Below are 20,432 nucleotides of genomic sequence, written 5' to 3'. Positions count from 1 at the left end.
CAGGGCTAGGATACCGACACCTGTCGGTAAGTATTCCGACCCTACCCCTAAATCTAACCCTCCCCCCCACCCATGCAGTCTAGCCCTAACCTCCCCCCCTAGTCCCTAACCCTCCCCCTAGTACCTAACCCCTAATCCTCCCCCTAACCCCACAATTACCGCCAGGATGCTGGCGCAGAGACTCTGACTGGTGTCGGAATTCCGTTGCCGGCATTCTGAGCGCCGGCTTCCCGACAGCCAGGAATTAAACTACATCCGGCAAGTGTATGCAACATATGTCTGGTGTAAGCTGTACGCATATAACGTACTAGTTGGAGCTTTACATATACAGATGTGCCCACATACATCTATCCTCCGTGCGTTACAAGTCGCGCCACACTTAACGTGTGAGCTCAGTGTGACTCGGTAGCAGCCTAGTGTCTTTTTGTGCAACTTTTTACCTTCAAATGTGTCTTATCAGCACAACGATGTGACTGGATAGCACAAGCAGCTTCTGCTGATTAAAATGATATGCAGCATGTCTATGTTCTGTGTGCGTCAACGGGTGTATCTGCATGCTAAACACTATGTTACAGTGTTACAGCCACTGACACTGTAATGTAGCGTTTCGCATGCAGATACACCCGCACTCGCTCAGAGAACATAGACATGCTGCATATCACTTTAATCAGCAGAAGCTGCTTGTGCTACACAGTCACATTGTTGTGCGGATAAGACACATTTGAAGGTAAAAAGACGCACAAAAAGGTGCTCAGGGCTACCGAGTCACGTCATGGCGCGGCTAGAAGAGCTGTTTAACGAGCAAGGAGGTTAGATATATGTCTACCTATCTGTATATATACATTTGCATTTTATTGTGAACAATGAATTGTCCTTACTTTCGGGACGCAATTGCGCCAACTCTGCATCAGCACCTTTGTATCAAGCATGTTATACATATAGTTAGTGAACTTGAAAGCTTAAAGCAGCTCATTCCAAGCTTTCAAGTCCCCTGTGTCATATACCAACTGGCATTGCATCAGGGTCCTTTACCACTGGTAAGAACACAAATGGAAAGAATGTCAGAGGCATTGGTTACGAGTGTTTTCCTATAGATTGGAGCTCACTGTAGACTTCAGTAAAAACACACGTGGATAGAATAAAAAGCAAGCTGAACGATAATCTCACCACTGTAAAATGCTAGAAACAGCAGTAGTTGTTGCGCTGATACTAGAAACAATGAATTCTGTTGTCAGATCTAGTTACAAGTGTTTTATCAGCATTAATAATGCCAATAAAATGCATATAATTAACACCACGGTAAGTCTGACGCATCCAAGCAGCTGGCCGCTGTTACACAGGCACCCACCTCGTAATTACCTGACTCTGTGCTGGATGCCTTGTCTTCGCTGCATAATCAGCCGATGCTGTTTCTCCATGCTACCCTGGCTCTGGTCTGTGGTGGATGCGTTTTCCCCTAAGGATGAAATGCAAATTGTAGTCATGTGACTGCTGTGCCAAATTCAGAATCTTATCTGCCTATTTAAGCTTATTCTGTGCACCACTCTATGCTAGAGGATTATATTTCATCCTGTGATCCAGCATCCTGCTTTTTGTGCTGTGTACCTTATATCTGATTTTGACCTCTGTCTGTGACCCTGGCCATTGTTGTGTTTGGCCATACTCTGACTCCTGACTCTGTACCTCTCTTTTTTTCCCACACAATTATTTTGCCCAGCTAGTCATGTTGAGGGGATAGTTAGAGGCCTGTGACCTGCAGGCTCTTGGCAGCTTAGCCCATACCATTGTCTTCCTGGTGAAGACCGGGGTACTTGTTTGACTCTGCGACTTGATACTGCCAGCTCCATCTTTTTTTTTTTTTTTTTAATTCAATAAGTTTTTATTGATTTTTATAAGCAGTTACAAGCATAAAAATTAAACTGACAGTGCTGAAACATTGTAAGAACAGTATATTGACAATTGTTGATTCACAATAAATTGTATTTCAAAGAGAACCTGGACGTGGCCTCAATTTGTTATAGTCAAACATCAACATATAATATATAGAAAAAGCAACTTCTGAGAGGATCTAGCATAGTCGTTTAGAGTTGATTTCGGCCAGTCAAATCTCAAATATATGTATCCTTTGAATCTCAATAAAACATCATGCAAATGTAAAACTATTATATCAGACATTTGATATTTATCATCAAAATTCAGTAAGCAATCATTAATCACCGGCAGACCCCCAGCTGGCATGACAAGCATGTGTCGATTCAAGCCACCTAGGACATATCTTAATAAATTTCTTTTCTGACTTCCTGGCTATAACTACATATTTTTCATGTGAAACTACTTTATTTACCAGCGATATCCATGCATTAATGTTCGGGGCGCAGGGCGCCATCCACTCCCTCGCTATGCACACTTTAGCGAGCATGCACATATTATTTACAAATAGTTTAGAGTATTTATCAATAGACTCATCTTCAATGTTAGCCAGAACACAGGACACTGGAGTGAGGACATCTTGTGGTATACCTGTGTCTGATATAATACGACATATCTCTTGCCAGAAAGTATTTATCTTTGGACATTGCCATATGAGATGCCAAAAATCTCCCTCTGTTGAGTTACATTTGGGACATTGTGAGTTTGCCCTACTCCCAATTGCGTATGGAGTATAAACAGCTGTATCTGTTGAAATCGAGCAGTTACTGTGGCATTGTGCGGACTGGTCAAGGCCAGTTGCCATGCCTCAGCAGAGAGTACAACAACATCGTTTACCCATTTTTGTCTAATATGCGCTAGGTCAGATGCATGATGCCCATCCAATAATTTATTATTGCCAGCTCCATCTTTAAACTGACCAACAGAATCCATATGCCCAGCCTACCACTTCAGTGTATGCTGGGCGGAAAGAAAATGGATTTTGCTGGATACACCTCGAAAGTACTATAGACTTGTTCCAACACTTAGGGGTATATTTACTAAAGTGAGTTTTTAGAAGTGGAGATGTTGCCCATAGCAACCAGTCAGATTCTAGCTAATATCTTCTAGAAGGTGATAGTTAAATGTTAAGTAGAATCTGATTGGTTGCTATGGGCAACATCTCCACTTCTAAAAACTCTCACTTTAGTAAATATACCCCTTAGTCTCTCATGAAAGTGCCTTCAGGAGCTGATGCTATGTAAGCCTAGAGGAAGGAGGCCAAACCACTGCAGACCAGCTACAGTATGTCTTACACATTTCAAATTACCCCAAATGTGATAAGTATTATAAGAAATGTCATTGGTTCCTCGAACAGTGCTCAATACCTTTTTGAATTTTCCATTGAAAAAGCCCAATTACCTTTCATTATTTCTCGCCTCTCTGTCCAAACTTTGCCCTGGGCACCTGCTCTTCTTCACAATTGCACAGTCGTTCTGGAGGCTTTTTACTTAAGTATTGTTGTGCCTTGTTGTGCAAGTACCAGCTTCTGTGGTTATATCAAGGAGCCTCTTCTGTTGGACAGTAAGAGGTCTAGTGCCAGACCTTGGGCCTCTAAGATAAACTGTAATAATTAGTCTCTGGAGGCGACCTTTTGGCAGAGACTTTCTGGAAAAGTTAAGGGTGAGGCAATTTATTCCTGAAACTCTGGGCCTGATTCAGACCCGGTCGCAAGCACTGAGCACTCGCAACCGGGTCGATGGTGGCCCACAGCGCATGCGCACGACGGAGCCGGCTCCGTCGTGCGCATGCGCGAGACCCAGCTGGCGACGGGCACTCCGTCGCTCCGGGTCTCGCACCAAAGGGGGCGAGCTGTCGATGTTGAGTGACAGCCCGCCCCCAAAAGCTCTCTGGGGCTTGCGATGAACGAGACCCTACCACAAGGGTCTCGTCGCAAGCCCAACATGGCCGCTCGCTATAGCTGTGGGTGGTTACTCACAGCTATGCGAGCGGCCAAGTGGCCGCTCCAAAAAAAAAAAAGCCCTGCCCTTTCAGAGCGAGCGGCTCTGAATCAGGCCCTCTGTCTGAACATATCCAAGAAAATCTCGAATGTGGGTTAATCTGCAAATCCTCTTCCCCGACAGGTTTCCTCTTTGTGAAGAAAAAGGATGGAGGACTTCATCCCTGCATTGCTTTTGGTTTTGTCAGTGCCATCATAATCAAAACTAGATATCCGCTGCCCCTCATTTCCATACTATTTGACTGCAACAAGGAGTCAGCATTTTAACCAAGTTATACCTTTGTGGTGCTTATATCCTTATCTGCATTAAACCGGCAGAGTGGAAAACCGCTTTCAAAATGAGAGATGACGGTCATGACTATGTAGTAATGTCATTTGGCCTGAGCAATGCACCAACAGTGTTTCACAGTTTCATATACAAAATTTTTATAGAGCTCTTACACAACTACATTGTTGTCTGCCTAGATGACTTACTAATTTTCTTGAGAAATACCTGTTTGAACAATTCTCTGTAACTTTCTTGAGATACATCCTTTTTGGCTCAGAGCTACAGAAGGCTTATGATAAAGTAATGGTCATTCAAAACTGACCCCATCCAACTGGCCTGAAAGCTTCCTGACATCTTCTATGGTTCTCAAATTACTACAGAAAATGTATTAAAAGGTATTCATTCATAGTCACTTCCCTCACTTGTAAGGGTGCTAGCCTTAATGTTTGACCACTAAAGACGACCCAAGCCTTTTAATAACTTGAAGCTAGCATTTAATCGAACACTAATTCTTAATCAGCCTGACACTGCCCTAGCTTCTTTTATTAGAGGTTTGCACATCTTCATTCAGAGTAGGGACAGTTCTGTCCCTTGACCATTCATCCAGTAAACTTCATCCGTGCAGGTTCTTCTCCAAAATGATATAGACCATAAAAATGTACTCTATTTATAGTCCACTCAATGCCTACAGTCAGGTGCATAAATATTGAGACATTGTCAGAATTTTCATATTTTGGCCTCTATTCACCACCACTATGGCTTTGAAATGAAACAAACAAGATGTGCTTTAACTGCAGACTATCAGATTTAATTTGAGGGTAATTACATCCAAATCAGGTGAACGGTGTAGGAATTACAAAGGTTTCTATATGTGCCTCCCACTTTTTAAGGAGCCAAAAGTAATGGGACAAACTAAACAATCCTAAATCTAACTTTCACTTTTTAATACTTTGTTGCAAATCCTTTGCAGGCAATTACAGCCTGAAGTCTGGAATGCATAGACATCACCAGACGCTGGGTTTCACCCCTGGTGATGCTGTGCCAGGCCTCTACTGCAAATGTCTTCAGTTCCTGCTTGTTCTTTGGGCATTTTCCCTTCAGTTTTGTCTTCATCAAGTGAAATGCATGCTCAATCGGATTCAGGTCAGGGGATTGACTTGGCCATTGCATACCATTCCACTTTTTAGCCTTAAAAAAGTCTTTGGTTGCTTTTGCAGTATGCTTCGGGTCATTGTCCATCTGCACTGTGAAGCGCCGTCCAATGAGTCTGAAGCATTTGACTGAATAGGAGCATATAATATTGCCCAAAACACTTCAGAATTCATTCTGCTGCTTTTGTCAGCAGTCACATCATCAATAAATACAAGGGAACCAGTTCCATTGGCAGCCATACATGCCCATGCCATGATACTACCACCACCATGCTTCACTGATGAGGTGGTATGTTCTGGATCATGAGTAGTTCCTTTCCTTCTCCATACTCTTCGCTTCCCATCACTCTGGTACAAGTTGATCTTTGTCTCATCTGTCCATAGGATGTTGTTCCAGAACTGTAATGGCTTTTTTTAGATATTGTTTGGCAAACTCTAATTTGGTCTTCCTGTTTTTGTGGCTCACCAATGGTTTACATCTTGTGGTGAACCCTCTATATTCACTCTTGTGAAGTCTTCTCTTGATTGTTGAATTTGACACATATGCACCAACTCCCTGTAGAGTGTTCTTGATTTGGCCAACTGTTGTGAAGGGGTTTTTCTTCACCAGGGAAATAATTCTTCTGTCATCCACCACAGTTGTTTTCCGTGGTCTTCTGGGTCTTTTGGTGTTGCTGAGCTCTCCGGTGCGTTCTTTCTTTTTAAGAATGTTCCAAACAGTTGATTTGGCCACACCTAATGTTTTTGCTATCTCTCTGATGGGTTTGTTTTGATTTTTCAGCCTAATGATGGCTTGCTTCACTGATGGTGACAGCTCTTTGGATCTCATATTGAGAGCCGACAGTAACTGATTCCAAATGCAAATGTCACACCTAGAATCAACTCCAGACCTTTTACCTGCTTAATTGATAATGAAATAACGAGGGAATAGCCCACACCTGTCCATGAAATAGCTTTTGAGTTGATAGTCCCATTACTTTTGGCCCCTTAAAACGTGGGAGGCACATATAGAAACCGTTGTAATTCCTACACCGTTCACTTGATTTGGATTTATTTACCCTCAAATTAAATCTGAAAGTCTGCAGTTAAAGCACATCTTGTTTGTTTCATTTCAAAGCCATTGTGTTGGTGAATAGAGGCCAAAATATGAAAATTCTGTCAATGTCCCAATATTTATGCACCTGACTGTATATCCTCGCCATGCAATATGGTGTCTATTCTTCTTCGTCTTCTACTTCCCTTCCAACTTGCTCAATACCTTCTGTCCAGGTGGCAAGAATGGGACACCAGGTGCTCTATCAGGCCTCTTTGGTTCCACTAATCATGAGAATCTCTATGTACCTAAAAAAAATAATAATACTGGAACCAAATTGCATCATGGTGATCACCACGTACCATGGTGATCCAACACCTCACCATGCTAAAACTTTGTCCTCTTTAAAACTTTTCCTGGGAGTCAAAAGAAAAACCTTAGAGCACATACCATGGAATTTCTGGTAGTCTACTCTGCTCTGCTACTTGTACTCTGCCTCTCCCTATTATGGAAAATCATGGATATGCTTATCCATGGATTTCAGTACTGATCTCCCTTTTCTCAAATATAATTTGGGTTGTGATGAATTTTTCTCCAAGATGGCCCGTTTCATACCCCTCAAAGGTTTATCATCCATATCTACTTTAGCATCGCTCTCTATAAGAGATTTTTGTTCCAGTAGCTGCCCTCAAAAAATTCCCTTCCCTTCTTCTGAAGGTTTTGCAGTGGAGTCTCTGTATCAAGATGTTTCTGTTACTTAGGCACAAGTCAAGAGTAATCTTCTCAAAACTTTCTGCTACTAGAATGTTTCAGTAGATAAAGAGACAGGTAGTTCTAAAGTTGAGTCCTAAAGAAATAGGGGCAGATTCTGAGTCGCAGGCAAAGTGGATGCAGTTGCAGGAAGCTGCAGAATCCCGATTTACTACCTTATGCTAATGTGAGAATCCATTTACATAATGCGCGAGTTCATGCATGTGCAGAAAACACTCGCCACCCATTAATTTTAAAGCCGGCTGCCACATTCGTCATCATTAGTATTGGCACCTTCGCCAGCCCCATGCTGGGTACAAGATAAGTCAGAAACTGGCTTCCCTTCCCTGTGCGCATAATTCTAAACCACACAGAGCATTTGATGCATGTCCTTGTCAACTCCCATATGTCATGGTGGTTACGTGTGATTGAATTGTCCACTGCCCAGTACCCACCAGGAAAAGACCGATCCGGCCATGTTCTGCTTGACTTAGAATAAAACGGTGATACACAAAGATGCATAAATTCACATCTGGTTATGCGCCGCCTGAATCAGGCCCATAATCTGGTTGTAAATTCATCACCTCCAGTTGAATTTACCAAACATTGAATTGTCCCTGTTGTATAGAGAACCTTCTAAAATGGTACAAGTAGTTAATCCTGTGACTTTCTGATTACATCTACCAAATCCCGGTTGATACTCAATTGTTTCTTCTCTTCTCATGTTCTTCCTTCACCTGTTTTGGTACAAGAACAAAAATAACAGGAAACCGATTTCTTGATTCATAAATCTCAGAGGAAATTCTTTACTGCCTTATTAATTGAAAGGGCTTCAACCGTAAGAGAGCGATCATGGATTATATCTGCATGTGTGCTTGCTCAACTTCTTCTGAAAGAGTTCCACAAATAATAACCTAATATCCTAGTAAGCCTTTTGGAGTGTTCCGTTCCCACCCCGAAAAGGGGGAAGATTAGTGTCGTATCAGAGTGCCTGGTGCTGTCACACAGGAGCCTGGCTCCTATTTACCTCACTCTGCCCCAGATGCCTGGTCTCCACTGTGCACTGTCATTCCTCTTTGTTTCCCCGATCTGCCTATATAAATTTACTCTGTGTCAGAGTATTGGGTCTCATCATGTGCTTCAGCATCCCGGTTTCTGCGTCTTGTACCTTTATAGCTCATCTTATTCTGCCTGTATTTTGATCCTGTGCCTGTGACCCTGACCATTGTTTTGGTTTGACTATTCTTCTGGTTCTGTACATCACGGCGTTTCCACATAATCCTTCCACCTACCGTGTTTCCCCGATAATAAGACCTACCCCGAAAATAAGCCCTATGGTAAGTAAAGAATTTTAAAGCAGGACTGAGGCCATGATAGGGATAAAAGCAGGACTGAGGGCATGATGGGGATAAAAGCAGGACTGCGGGCATGATGCTGTTAATGTTAATTAAATTAAGCCCAACCCCAAAAATAAGCCCTATGGAGTTTTTTTGACCAAAAAATAAATAAATAAGACAATGTCTTATTATCGGGGAAACATTAAGAGGCAGGGCCAGATTAAGGTGGGAGGGGGGGGGTCAGTGTCAAATGCAGGATTTTGAAGGGGGGGTTTCCAAATAACCTGGTGCCATCAGAAAGGGGGCGTGGCCTCATTGTAAGGGGTGTGATCTCTCAATAAGGTGTGTGGCCTTAAACGAAAATACTACCTTATGACTAAATGACCTTAACATAACCGTAGGGTCATTCCGTGTCAAATCAACACACTGATTTTACCTCACCAGCTCAGATTTTGTAAAAATTTGGTATATGGAGAGTATATATGTAGTCTTAGAAAAATACAAAATATTAATTAAATATATCATGCTGTTTCCGATATATGTAAAGTTTTAAAAAATCTGTCAAAAACGCACAACCAGCATATTTTCAAATCGCCATAGCAGCTCTCTAATTAAGCTAACGAGGTGGGACTGGTGTAATTTTACTGTGTTTTTTGATGTCCTTTCCTATGATATACAGCACAATAGACTTTGTGAGGAAAAACTTTTTCCAAATTCAAACTGAAATTGTTGATCATGATTATCTCAAAAAGTGCATCGACAAAAAGGTTCAAAAAATGTCTGGAAATAGTCTATACTAATGTTAAATGTTTGTCAAAATTTAAAAATGGGAGGATAATGGATTCATAGTTAAAACTAATTTTAAAGCAAGGTAGTTTATTCAAAAAAGTTGTGTGTATTACAAGTAGTAATAGGTAATAATAGATTTGATGGCTTCATTAGTTTAATTATATAAATCAAGTTGAATAGAAATACTTGACATTGTATTAGTCAGTCAACAATGTTAGCTGAAGATAGTTTGACAATGCCTCAGTGGTTTTTAAAGTGTCATCAGGAGACATGACATAAATTCTTCCAGTTGGAGTTATAGGTATCCATAGTACATCAGGCTTCCTTGGATAGAAGAATGATGGTGAAAGTCCAGCTTGATGAAGGGAGGTCACTTTTAATTCATCTTCATCTTCATTTTTGTCCATCACATAAGCAAGCCACCATTTCTTGTTACACACCACAACGGACATATAGCCATTTATTTGTATCAACTGGAGTTTGTCTAGAGATTTTGTAACGAATACTGTAGATGATGATGTAGCCTTAGAAAAGGTTTCGCAGATATTTTTGATGTACTTGAATCAACAGGTATAAAAGCATGATACTGTTGTGTTCCCTGAATAGTTACTGACTGGCTGAAACGATCATTCAAAAAGTTTCAGACTTTCTTGCATTGTGAATATCATATTTAATTCCAGATATATTTTCTACTGCCCATTGATAAAGTTGGAGAGGTGTGAGGACTTGGTTCTCATATGGACGTTGTAGGCTGGCTCTAGCTGCCAGTCTCTTGACTGAGCCGCCAACTCTATCACAGGTGCCTTTCACATGCGCTGTGGCCGAAAAATGCCACTCGGGCTCACCACCGAAGTCTAGCTTGTGACAACACAAGTTTGTGAAGTTTTGCTTGCACAGACATGCTATAAACTGTCCTGCAATACTGAGCATGATTCCTGACCATTGATTCATGAGCATGATTCATAAACAATGCATTAACATTATTGAAGATCCTAATTTTTTTCTCGCAAGCATTATTTATTGTTTTTAGTTAATAAAGTCAGATAGGAACTTCTATATTTAGGCCTACAATATTTTAATTTTTGTAAATTCTCTTTTTTGACTATCTCTACATGTGAGAATATATAATATCGATATTATATATTCTCACATGTAGATATTGAGAAAAAATTTGAATTTACATTTGATTTGAATATTGAGTGTTTGGCTAATTTTAGTTGTTCCATCATATCATTGGATTTAGAGTAGGCCCTGATTTTTTCAAACATAGTGCCTACTCCTGTTTAAAATTATTTTTAACTATGAACACATTATTTTCCCACTTTTAAATTTTGAAAAACATTTATCATTAGTATAGACTATTTCCAGAAATTTTTTTAACTTTTTTGTCGACTCACTTTTTGAGATAATCAGGATAAATGAGATAATCATAATCAAAAGTTTCAGTTTGAATTTGGGAAAAGTTTTTCCTCACAAAGCCTATCGTGTGGTATATCACAGGAAATGGCATAAAAAACACAGTAAAATGACACCACTGGAGATCTGCTATGGCGATTTGAAAATATGCTGGTTGTGCATTTTTTACAGATTTTTTAAAAGTTTACACAGCCATATTTTGGAAACGGCATTAGTATTTAAATACAATTTTGTATTTTTCTTAGACTACATATATACTCTCCATATACCAAATTTGAACAAAATCTGAGCTTTTGAGGTAAAATTTTAACAAAAAGTGTGTTGATTTGACACGGAATAGCCCCATAGGATTATTAGGGACAGCAAAACCAACTGCTGTTTTCCCGATTCCTGTTCTGAGGCACACCATCAGTCCCATCCCTCCGCACAGGAGAAAAAAAAACACATTGCTCCTCCACATAAGATACCACATTGCTCTCCCATATAATAAACCACACTAACTATATAACATTTCTCACCACAGAATATGCCACGGAATATACCACATTGCTCCCCACAGAAGATATCACATTGCTCTCCCACAGAATATACCACACGGAATATACCACATTGCTCCCCCACAGAACATACCACATACTGTTTTCAGATGGGATGTTTATGTTGCTGCAGAGTGTCAGCCCCATCTCGTTTCTCTCTCAATGTGAAAAAGACTGTCTGAATGCTGCTGCCGTCCTGGATGCCGAGGGAGTTTCTAGGTACTCGGAAACCCCCCTTGCATGCGCACCTGGGGAGGCGCGACAAGGGTGGTCGGCCCAGGGCCCCCCACAGGGTTAATGTGATGCTGCCGAGAACAGGTGTCCAGTGGCACCTGTTCCCGGGTGAAGGCTCAGCAGCCGTAGCACTCGGCAGATGTACTGCTTGCACCGCAGAGTGGCTTCCGAGTCTCCTCGTCAACGTCACATGACAGAAGTCCGTGACACTGAGGATGGAACTCAGGAGCAGCTCTGCTGGGATGTCAGACGAGTCATCAGCAGCAGGGATGGAGTTGTAGGCGCCATGTAGCTTGGGGAGGGTGGGGGTAGTGTCAAAGTGGGGCTTCTAGGAGGGAGGGTTCATGTGGCTTGGGGGTTAGGGCTCCGTGTGGGGCTTTCGGGGGGGGGGGCACCGTGTGGCTCGGAGGCGGCCCCCACAACTTTATTGCCCTGGGGCCCCTGCAAGGCTCAATCCGGCTCTGTTAAGAGGGCAATTAGAGGCCCACAACCTGCACGCTCCCTGCAACTAAGACCAGAGGGGGTTGTTACTAGGCTACAAACTCTGAGCTATTATAAAAATTGTTTTTATTTTATACACAAAATATATATAATCATAAATACAAACAGGATGTGTACATGATCTTAAATGCTTCCATTAATAGTCCAAAATGTGAGGCTGTCTGTGGCCACAGTAAGTCACAGATGGATTAATTAACTTATTTACTGTATAGAACTCACGCCATCCCTGTATTTTGGGCAAATTAATTATATATCATGCCATCCAACAATCATGCAGGACATATAGTCCGCACAGGATCAACGCATTAGTCCATTCAAGATACAGTATGCTTACCGCTGAAGATTGCAGTTAAAGCTTTATGCTAGGCCCCCTGTTGTATGCTTGGTGTATCAGTATAAGGCGGCATAATTTTAATGATCAGACCAATAATGGAAATGTCTGTATTCTTCCCCACTGCTGGAGCATACCTACAGTATGTAGCAGCACAACCGGAGGTCCACACACTGTGCAATCAGTCCGTTGATAGGTGAGAATCTCAGGCGTAGATGTATGAAGCAGTGTAAAGAGTGGAGAAGTTGCTCATGGCAACCAATCAGCTTCGAGGTTGCATTTATCAAGTACATTCTATAATATGATAGGTAGAAGTTGATAGGTTTACATGGGTAACTTCTCCACTGGCCACTTCTCCGCTCTTTTCACTGCTTCATACATCTACTTGTCAGTCTTGAATAGCTTTCGTCCACTGTTATTATTTCCATGTGTCTTGAGGACTGACACATTTATCCACCTCTAAGAGGGCAGTTTCAATGCACTCTTGTACTCATGCTTCCCTGTTTACCATTGAATCTGCTGTGATTCCAGTAAGATAAAGGGGAAAGGTTTAGGGTGAGGGGAACCTTCAGTTTTATTTGAATCCATGTAAGACTCATTCTAGGAGAGAAAAGGTTAGTAGCTGGACAATTCCATTAATGAACAACTGGTAAAAAAATGTCTATAGTAAGTTAATAGAAATTCAAGCAAACTCTTCAGCAATCAACTTATCTTATTATTGTTATTATGGTACCAATCGCTAGTTAAAACAGTCCTAAATGTTATTTATATGAGGATAAACATTTGAGGTGTATATGTACCGTGTGTGTATATAATATGTGTATGTATGTATGTGTGTGTGTGTGTGTGTGTGTGTGTGTGTGTGTGTGTGTATATATAATATATATATATATATATATATATATATATATATACGGAGAGAGGATCTTCAGGCATGCGAATTAGACAAGTTATTTAGGGTTTGCAGAGTCCTACAAGAGTTCACTTCCATTTCTCTACTTCTCTTGGCTCTTTGGTTAAAGCCCTCAGTCTCTGCCTCATCAATGAACTTTGTTGCACCTAGAAGTACATAATAAATATGAAAAAAGTTAATCCATACATACATGTTGGTGCAGTTTCGAAGGGACAATAATAAGTACAAACCAGATGCAAAAAGATGTTGGTTCAATTCCCACCAAGGCCCCATCTGTGTGGAGTTTATATGTTATCCCCATACATGTGTGGCTTACCTCTGAGTACTCCAGTTTCCTCCCACATTCCAAAAACATACTGGTAGCTTAACTGGCTTCTAACAGAAATGATCCCTAGTATATATGTGTGTGTACAGGTGATAGGAACTACAGATTGTAGGCTCCACTGGGGCAGTAACTCATGTGGATGGCCAGATGTAAAGCGTTGCGCAGTATGTATGCGCTATACAAATAACTATAAATATATATTGTCCCATAGTGTGAGTTGGCTACTTGTATAAATTCATCAGTCAAAATACGGGGGGGGTTTGACAGTAAACATATCGCATGAATAATATAGATTGTAAGCTCCACTGGGGCAGGGACAGATGTGAATGGTAAGATATTCTCTGTAAAGCGCTGCGGAATATGTGTGCGCTATATAAATAACTGTTAATAAATAAATTAATCTCAGTGTTTGCTATTCATTATATACCCAGCAGGGAGCGATCTCTTCCTCTTTTACTGGTTTTAACTTTACCCAAGACAGGCCTAAAGTTAGATTCTGGCTATTTATATAATACTGTACGTCGTCTTTTTAGAAATTAAAACGCCTGATATTATGAATAGACTAAAATAGCAGTTTTACAGCACCAGTAGCTGTAGGGCAATTGCCACTGAATATTAAATGTTGATGAGTTATTTGCTCAGAAAGTATTTCTTTCATCTAGCACTTCAGTGTTTTAAATATTAAATCCGATGACTAGTGTTGTTTCCCATGGCTGACAATGCTTCCAGCAAGAAGGAAAGTAAATGTTAGGATAGGTCTAATAATATGCAATTGCTGAACGTATGTGTGTAAAGCTCAAGACTGATGTAAGTATCCTGTAGAGATTGTAAGCTTGTGAGCAGGGCCTTCCTACCTCTGTGTCTGTCTGTTACTACCCAGTTTTGTTCTATTACTGTTGTTTCCAATTGGAAAAGCGCAACAGAATTTGTTGCGCTATATAGGAAACTGTTAAATAATAAGTGTTACTGTGCACATATTTATATATGTCCCAAATATAGCCATCAACCCAAATGTTATCATGCTATTGATTTCCCTTGAGAATACCCTGGTCCTTCCACATTCGGTTTTGCATTCTGCATACACCGCATACTTTATTAATTAGAGCTCTAATTATTTCACTTTGGTATGCAACACCACTATACAGATGAGTGACAAGTGTTATCTGAGGAATAAATAGCTCCAGCCAAGGTTTAGTACACAATTCACATTGCATACTCAGTATAAGGCGCTATCAGCGGGGTAACGCACACTCAATTGCAGAACCCCATTGCAAAATTTGACATGGCATTCATCCTTCAATCTAGACCCTTTTATGTTCTTCTAAGCATACTAAGGGGCCTCTGCATGCACTGTGACGCCCTGTCCAGTTCCAGAACTGAAAGCCCAAAAAGGGCTTCACTGCCCTCACCTCGTATAGTCTCATAGGAGCATGGCAGATGGACAGGCATCGCCCCCAACAACAGCAGTAGTTCTGACACTGAGTGCTACTACCTCCTCCTGCAAAACTAAACGATCATATTGAAGAGTCTCTTGATAGTCTGATGTCACTGATACTTATGGGATAATTATCGCAATGTGTTACCACCAGATAATTCAGGACATTTTGCAGGTGTGTTAAAGTTATAGAAGAGACTTTTATTATAGAACGTATCTTATAAGCGGCTTCTTCAACTGCAGCATCTCACAGCTCAGCCAGCTGTCTGCTACTATTATCCTGCATTTTAAACTTTATAAACAACATCACCAAAAGTATTTTAGTGTAGTAGTGATTACTGTAAGCATATGAGTAATCATTATTTTAACACAATGCCAGTATAAAAATCTGATGCAGTGCTGAACATTGCATATCAGTTTTAAGATCTTATAACAACATACAGTTTCCATTTCACAGAACAGGCTATGCAACGCATGACTCACCAGCTGCTGTTGAATGCAAAGTCCCAGCCATAGGATACAAGGGCATGCTGGGACTTCTAACAGGAGGCCTATTTATTTCTATGATGGAGGTTCTCTCAGGTCATTCTCAAATTTCTTTACTGTGCAGTTTATTGTTGGTAACAGGTATCAGCTAACATTCGGGATGCAGTCAAGAAGCCGACTGTCTAAATGCCGACCGCTGGCTTCCCGACTGTCTAATCCTGGCAGGGGTCTAATGACAGGCGTTGAAATCCCGATGCCTGTCATTATACCTACGTCGGGAGCCTGACGCCCGGCATACCGATCGAAGGTAAGCCGGGTGCGGAGAGCCGCGGGGGGAGGATTAGGTTAGGGGCTCCCAAGGGGGCCTTAAGGTTAGGCATCCCCCGGGAGGGTTAGGGTTAGGCTAGGGGAGGGGGGGTTAGGGTTATGCACCCCCCGGGGGAGGTTAGGGTTAGGCACCACCTTGGGAGACTTAGATTTAGGCTGCAGGGTAAGGGGGCGGTTAGGCACTTGGGGGGGGGGGGTGGTTAGGGATAGGCACCCCTAAAGGAGGGTTAGGGGGGGTTTTAGGTTAGTAAATTGTTAAAATATCTTCACTGCTGGTCTTCCAGCGTCTGGATTTCATACCGATTCCATAATTTCAGCCCCATGTATTGCACCAATAGCATTTTAAAACAGAAATCTAAAATGGGGTAAAAACCTATAAGAATGCCAGCAATATACGTATAGGTGGAGCTATGCTAAAATTTGAAAACCTTGTTTATTATGACTGAATTTGGTTGAAAACTGGCCAATTATATTAATGCACCAACAAATAAGCTGCATTTTGCTCCTGGCAGAGGACAGTGAGGAGTCCATTTTTATAAATCTCCTAAAGCTGGGTACACACCTAACAGATATATCTGCAGGTGATGGTTATTCACACACACTGAACAACCATCATCTGGCCGCGGGTCACACACCGCGACCCCCTCCCGCAGCCTCCGCTGCAAGTGTACGGGTGGTCCGCAGATATATTGGGCATCGGCTGTACAGCACAGCCAATGAAATATGTCTGTGACTTGTTGTTCAGACATATCGCTGGTACACACTGGCCGACGAGCACACAATATATTGGCCGATCAATTGATCGGCCAATATATCTGCCAGTGTGTACCTAGCATCAGTGGACATTAAAGTGTTCCCTCCTGACAGGTGAGTCAACCTATAATCTAACCTACACTTTTATTAGAGATCAGCAGCATCATTGAGGCCAATGCAGTGTTACATGAGGCTAAAGGGGCCTATTCATTACACGACTTTGTGAACAATCGTGTAAAAAGTCGTGTAATGGATAAGCTACAAACGTCCTGCGACGCGCACTCCCACGAACAACTGTCGGAGTCTTTTGCCGTTCGCACATGCTGGTCAATTTCTGTATGTTGCTGAACAACTTTAGAAAGTCGTTCAGTGGATATGCAGTGAACGGCAACGGTGAACGGCAAACGACTTCTTTAATGAATATTCACTGCACTCATAAAAATTTTGTCCTTGGTCTATAAAGAAATTGTTCACAAAAGTATCGTGTTTGTGAAAGACTTTTGTGTGAAAGACTTTTGTGTTGGCAGGAAAAGTCTCTGGTCTATCACAAAAAAAATCTAATGGATTCACACCGCACATCAGAGAATTATTCTACTATATGCCAAGGTGACTTATCCATATTATTTCCCTCCCCCCAGATAAACACTTGGACTCAGATTGCGAACATGCTGAGCCGCCGCAGCAGTGCCGGTGTGGCTGTACTGGAGGGAATGCTGTACGTAGCGGGGGGGAATGATGGCACAAGCTGTCTGAACTCTGTGGAGAGATATAACCCAAAGGCAAACACATGGGAGAGTGTGGCACCAATGAACATTAGAAGGTAACATATACTAGAGGGAATGTGGAAGCGGATGGTAGGAATGGACTGTGAAATAATGTTTATATTATATTACTTACATAAACTGTTTACTGTACCCAGAAATAACACAAATGTACCACATGCTAAGATTAGTTGAAAAAAGCAAACAAACAAAAGCTGCCTTACAATTTAAATGGTTTCTAATGCTAAACGAATCTGACGGAAGTTAACGTCCGAACTAATCTGTCTTCCTACTTTAATATCACATCAAAGGGATTGTTGATGCTTCACAATCACTCTTCATGTACATGAGAGGATTTTCTACCATCAGATAACCTCCAGCTGGGAGATTGGTGCTAGCATTGGGGCAGGGGGGTTTCTGTAGCCCCCTGCTGAATGGCCTAAGGAGCCTGTGTAATCAGGAATAATCCATTTCCACTGGTGAAAACTTTACACAGTGACTGTTTTTATTTAACAGTCTTTTAAATATCTGGATCTATCTCATACTCTGTTCCTGAAGGTGCTCAACAAAAATGGCCCAATTGTAATAACCTGCTATAGTCCTAACCGCCAGCCAAGTTACTTTTTATTTTGTCTTTGGTTTTAAGATCAAAAGACTTTGGTTGTCTGTAGAAACCTAGTTGTCCTAATGTCCATCTGGTGAGTTTCCAAAGGGGCTTTACTTAACTTTTTAGTTTCCTATTGTTTGGTGTGTAAATCCCATCCTCAGACCAAGCACTGGAACAAAACTCTGGAAGACGATTGAATAGTAAAGATCCAGATTACTTCCTGTTACCTAATGAAGTAAGGAACACAGCCCTTTTTAATCTCAGTATTGTGATTCTACAAGGATTTTTCAAAAGTGTTTATTTGTAGGAAAAAAAGGAGAAGAATTGTGTTAAACCGTAGATGTATGAGGCCTCTAGGCAGAGGCTGCGAGATACATTGCCTTGTGTCAGATCTTCTAATCTCTTGTCTTTCTACAGAAGCACTCATGATCTAGTGGCGATGGATGGGTGGCTTTATGCAGTAGGAGGCAATGATGGAAGCTCAAGCCTGAACTCCATTGAGAAATACAACCCCCGTACCAACAAGTGGGTAGCAGCATCCTGTATGTTTACCCGGAGGAGCAGCGTGGGGGTAGCAGTGCTAGAACTTCTCAACTTTCCTCCTCCTTCTTCCCCTACTCTCTCCGTCTCCTCAACCAGCCTCTGACAAAGAATCAGGTCCATCACATCAAGGAGAAGCCCACACGGTCTACTATAGATGAAGAGGAGGAACCAGAGAAGCCAAACACTCGTTTCTCAGTTCCAGGGGGTTTCTTCTCAGGACATGCTATTTGTCCATGTAACTTCGTCACTGCTGGAAAGTCCTGCATCCCATTGCAAAGGTACCTCTTTGCCACATAAAGACTTTATGAAAGACCCATCCAGTAGCAGATGGGTTAGTAAATTTCTGTCTAGTGGTCGGGAAAGGGTTTTTCTGTACGCTGTAGCATCCTGCAAGTCTCTGCATCAGGGAAGATGGCAATCTTTGCTCTATTGCACTGCATAGTTCTCTCAAGCCGCTGAAGGGGTTAAATCATCCTTCCTGTATTTATTCATTGACACAAACATTCATCAAGAACAGACGTCTCTTGCACTTTAGACTGGCCCATCTGTGATTGGAAAAATACCTTTGAAATATAGGTCATGGATTGAAGATGTTTTTGTTTTTTTAAATGTTGGATCTTTGGATGGATTCAGGTTATGAAATGTCCTCACTGGACTGCTATGATGCGCCATGTTACAATTAGGCACTATAATTTATTAGTTTTGCTTTTTTTCTTTTTTTTCCCAGTTCCACTGTTTACCCAGTCAGCACTGACAGGATTAAAGGATTAATTATATAAAATGGTCAAGGTCTACACGGTTTGAAACAAATTTCTGTTTTAGAGAAACAAAATACAGCACTTTACAGCTGCGAGATCTAGAGGAAAGTTTCCATTCCTTGACACAATTTCAATGTTTCAAGAAGATTTCCGACTGAGTGGTCGAAGTGTGTTTCTGTGCTCGCCCTATTGGTGGGGTGTTGTCACACTGATTAGGAAGTGTGGGAATGTAAAAAAATAAATAAATACTGCCCCTTTAAAATGCATTATTGTGTTAACGGATGGAAAAGTTTACACTGAGGGTGAATTACAAACGCAATGTGCAATGTCCCACAGCAACCAATGAAATGCTAACTATGATCTGTTGCAATGTATAGTACATACTCACAGGTGATTGTACAGAGGCCAGTAGTGTATTGCTCCACACTGTGTACACCAGAATGTGAGTGTAGCGTGAACCAACCTCAGATTAGTGATCAGTACGTCACTATGAGGACATCACTATCAGTACTTATGGTACTGGCTTCAAAGTTGAAATTAATGTAGTAAGCCTAAGCCACACCTGATGATCTACCTTAGCACTATGGAGCTGATTCAGACCCGCTCGCTCGTAGCTGGCCGATATTTGCAAACTGCGTATGAAACCGCAATGCGTGTGCCTGAACCTCTGCGAAAGATCGGGAAGCGTTCGCTCGCCCAGCATAGGCAGCCCAGCTGAATGAGTGACAGGAAAGGCCGTTTGTAGGTGGTAACAGGTGCAGGCCAGTAGAAATGGGGGATTGGAGGTGCGAACGCAGGCGTGCCTGTGTGTCTCAACGCCATTTCAGAGGCGTGCATAATTAACAGGCAGCGTCATTGTACACGTCACCAGATTGAATTTCACACTGAAGTGATCGCAGTGCTTGCGCCAGGGTATAGTCAACCTCAAGCGCTGCGATCACATCGGATGGCGCTCGATGTACCAATGGTTTCATGCACTTCCAGGAGATGACGTGCGCAAGTGGGCTTCTTATGATTAGCTGGTGGGCGTCTGCATACACAAAGTGATCGCACGCCAAGACATAGTGGGCATGCTAATGCCTTGCCATGTGATCGCCTGCCTTGCTGGGCGTGCGCTGGAGTTGCTTACGCTGGGTGCGAGAAAACGTATCTAGCGAGCGGGTACTCACAGTTCTTTTGATCACTGTTCTGAGTCCATTCACTTTCTGGTGAACACAGCACTGGGAAAGTATCTCAGACTGGACAACAGC

General features: G+C 41.8%; 1 protein-coding gene across 7 annotated transcripts in view; it reads left to right on the top strand.

The window, feature by feature from the left end:
• KLHL17 (kelch like family member 17) overlaps nt 1-19,965 on the top strand; it is a 108,440-nt gene extending 88,475 nt beyond the window's left edge. For 6 of the 7 annotated variants that reach the window (XM_088468161.1, XM_088468163.1, XM_088468160.1 and 3 more), the window contains 2 exons: nt 17,152-17,333; nt 18,299-19,965. In XM_088468161.1, the coding sequence (XP_088324287.1) occupies nt 17,152-17,333; nt 18,299-18,527 (411 nt within the window). In that variant the 3' untranslated portion in view covers nt 18,528-19,965. The remainder of the gene's footprint in view (nt 1-17,151; nt 17,334-18,298) is intronic. The other variant, XM_088468165.1, reaches the window with a different exon arrangement.
• The last annotated feature ends 467 nt before the right edge of the window (nt 19,966-20,432 follow it).

Source organism: Taudactylus pleione, unplaced genomic scaffold (genome assembly GCF_031769625.1).
Source record: "Taudactylus pleione unplaced genomic scaffold, aTauple2 ptg000082l, whole genome shotgun sequence".
In the NCBI taxonomy this organism is placed as follows: domain Eukaryota; kingdom Metazoa; phylum Chordata; class Amphibia; order Anura; family Myobatrachidae; genus Taudactylus; species Taudactylus pleione.
Note: the sequence above shows the minus strand (reverse complement) of the source record. Positions and strands in the feature narration are given on the sequence as shown.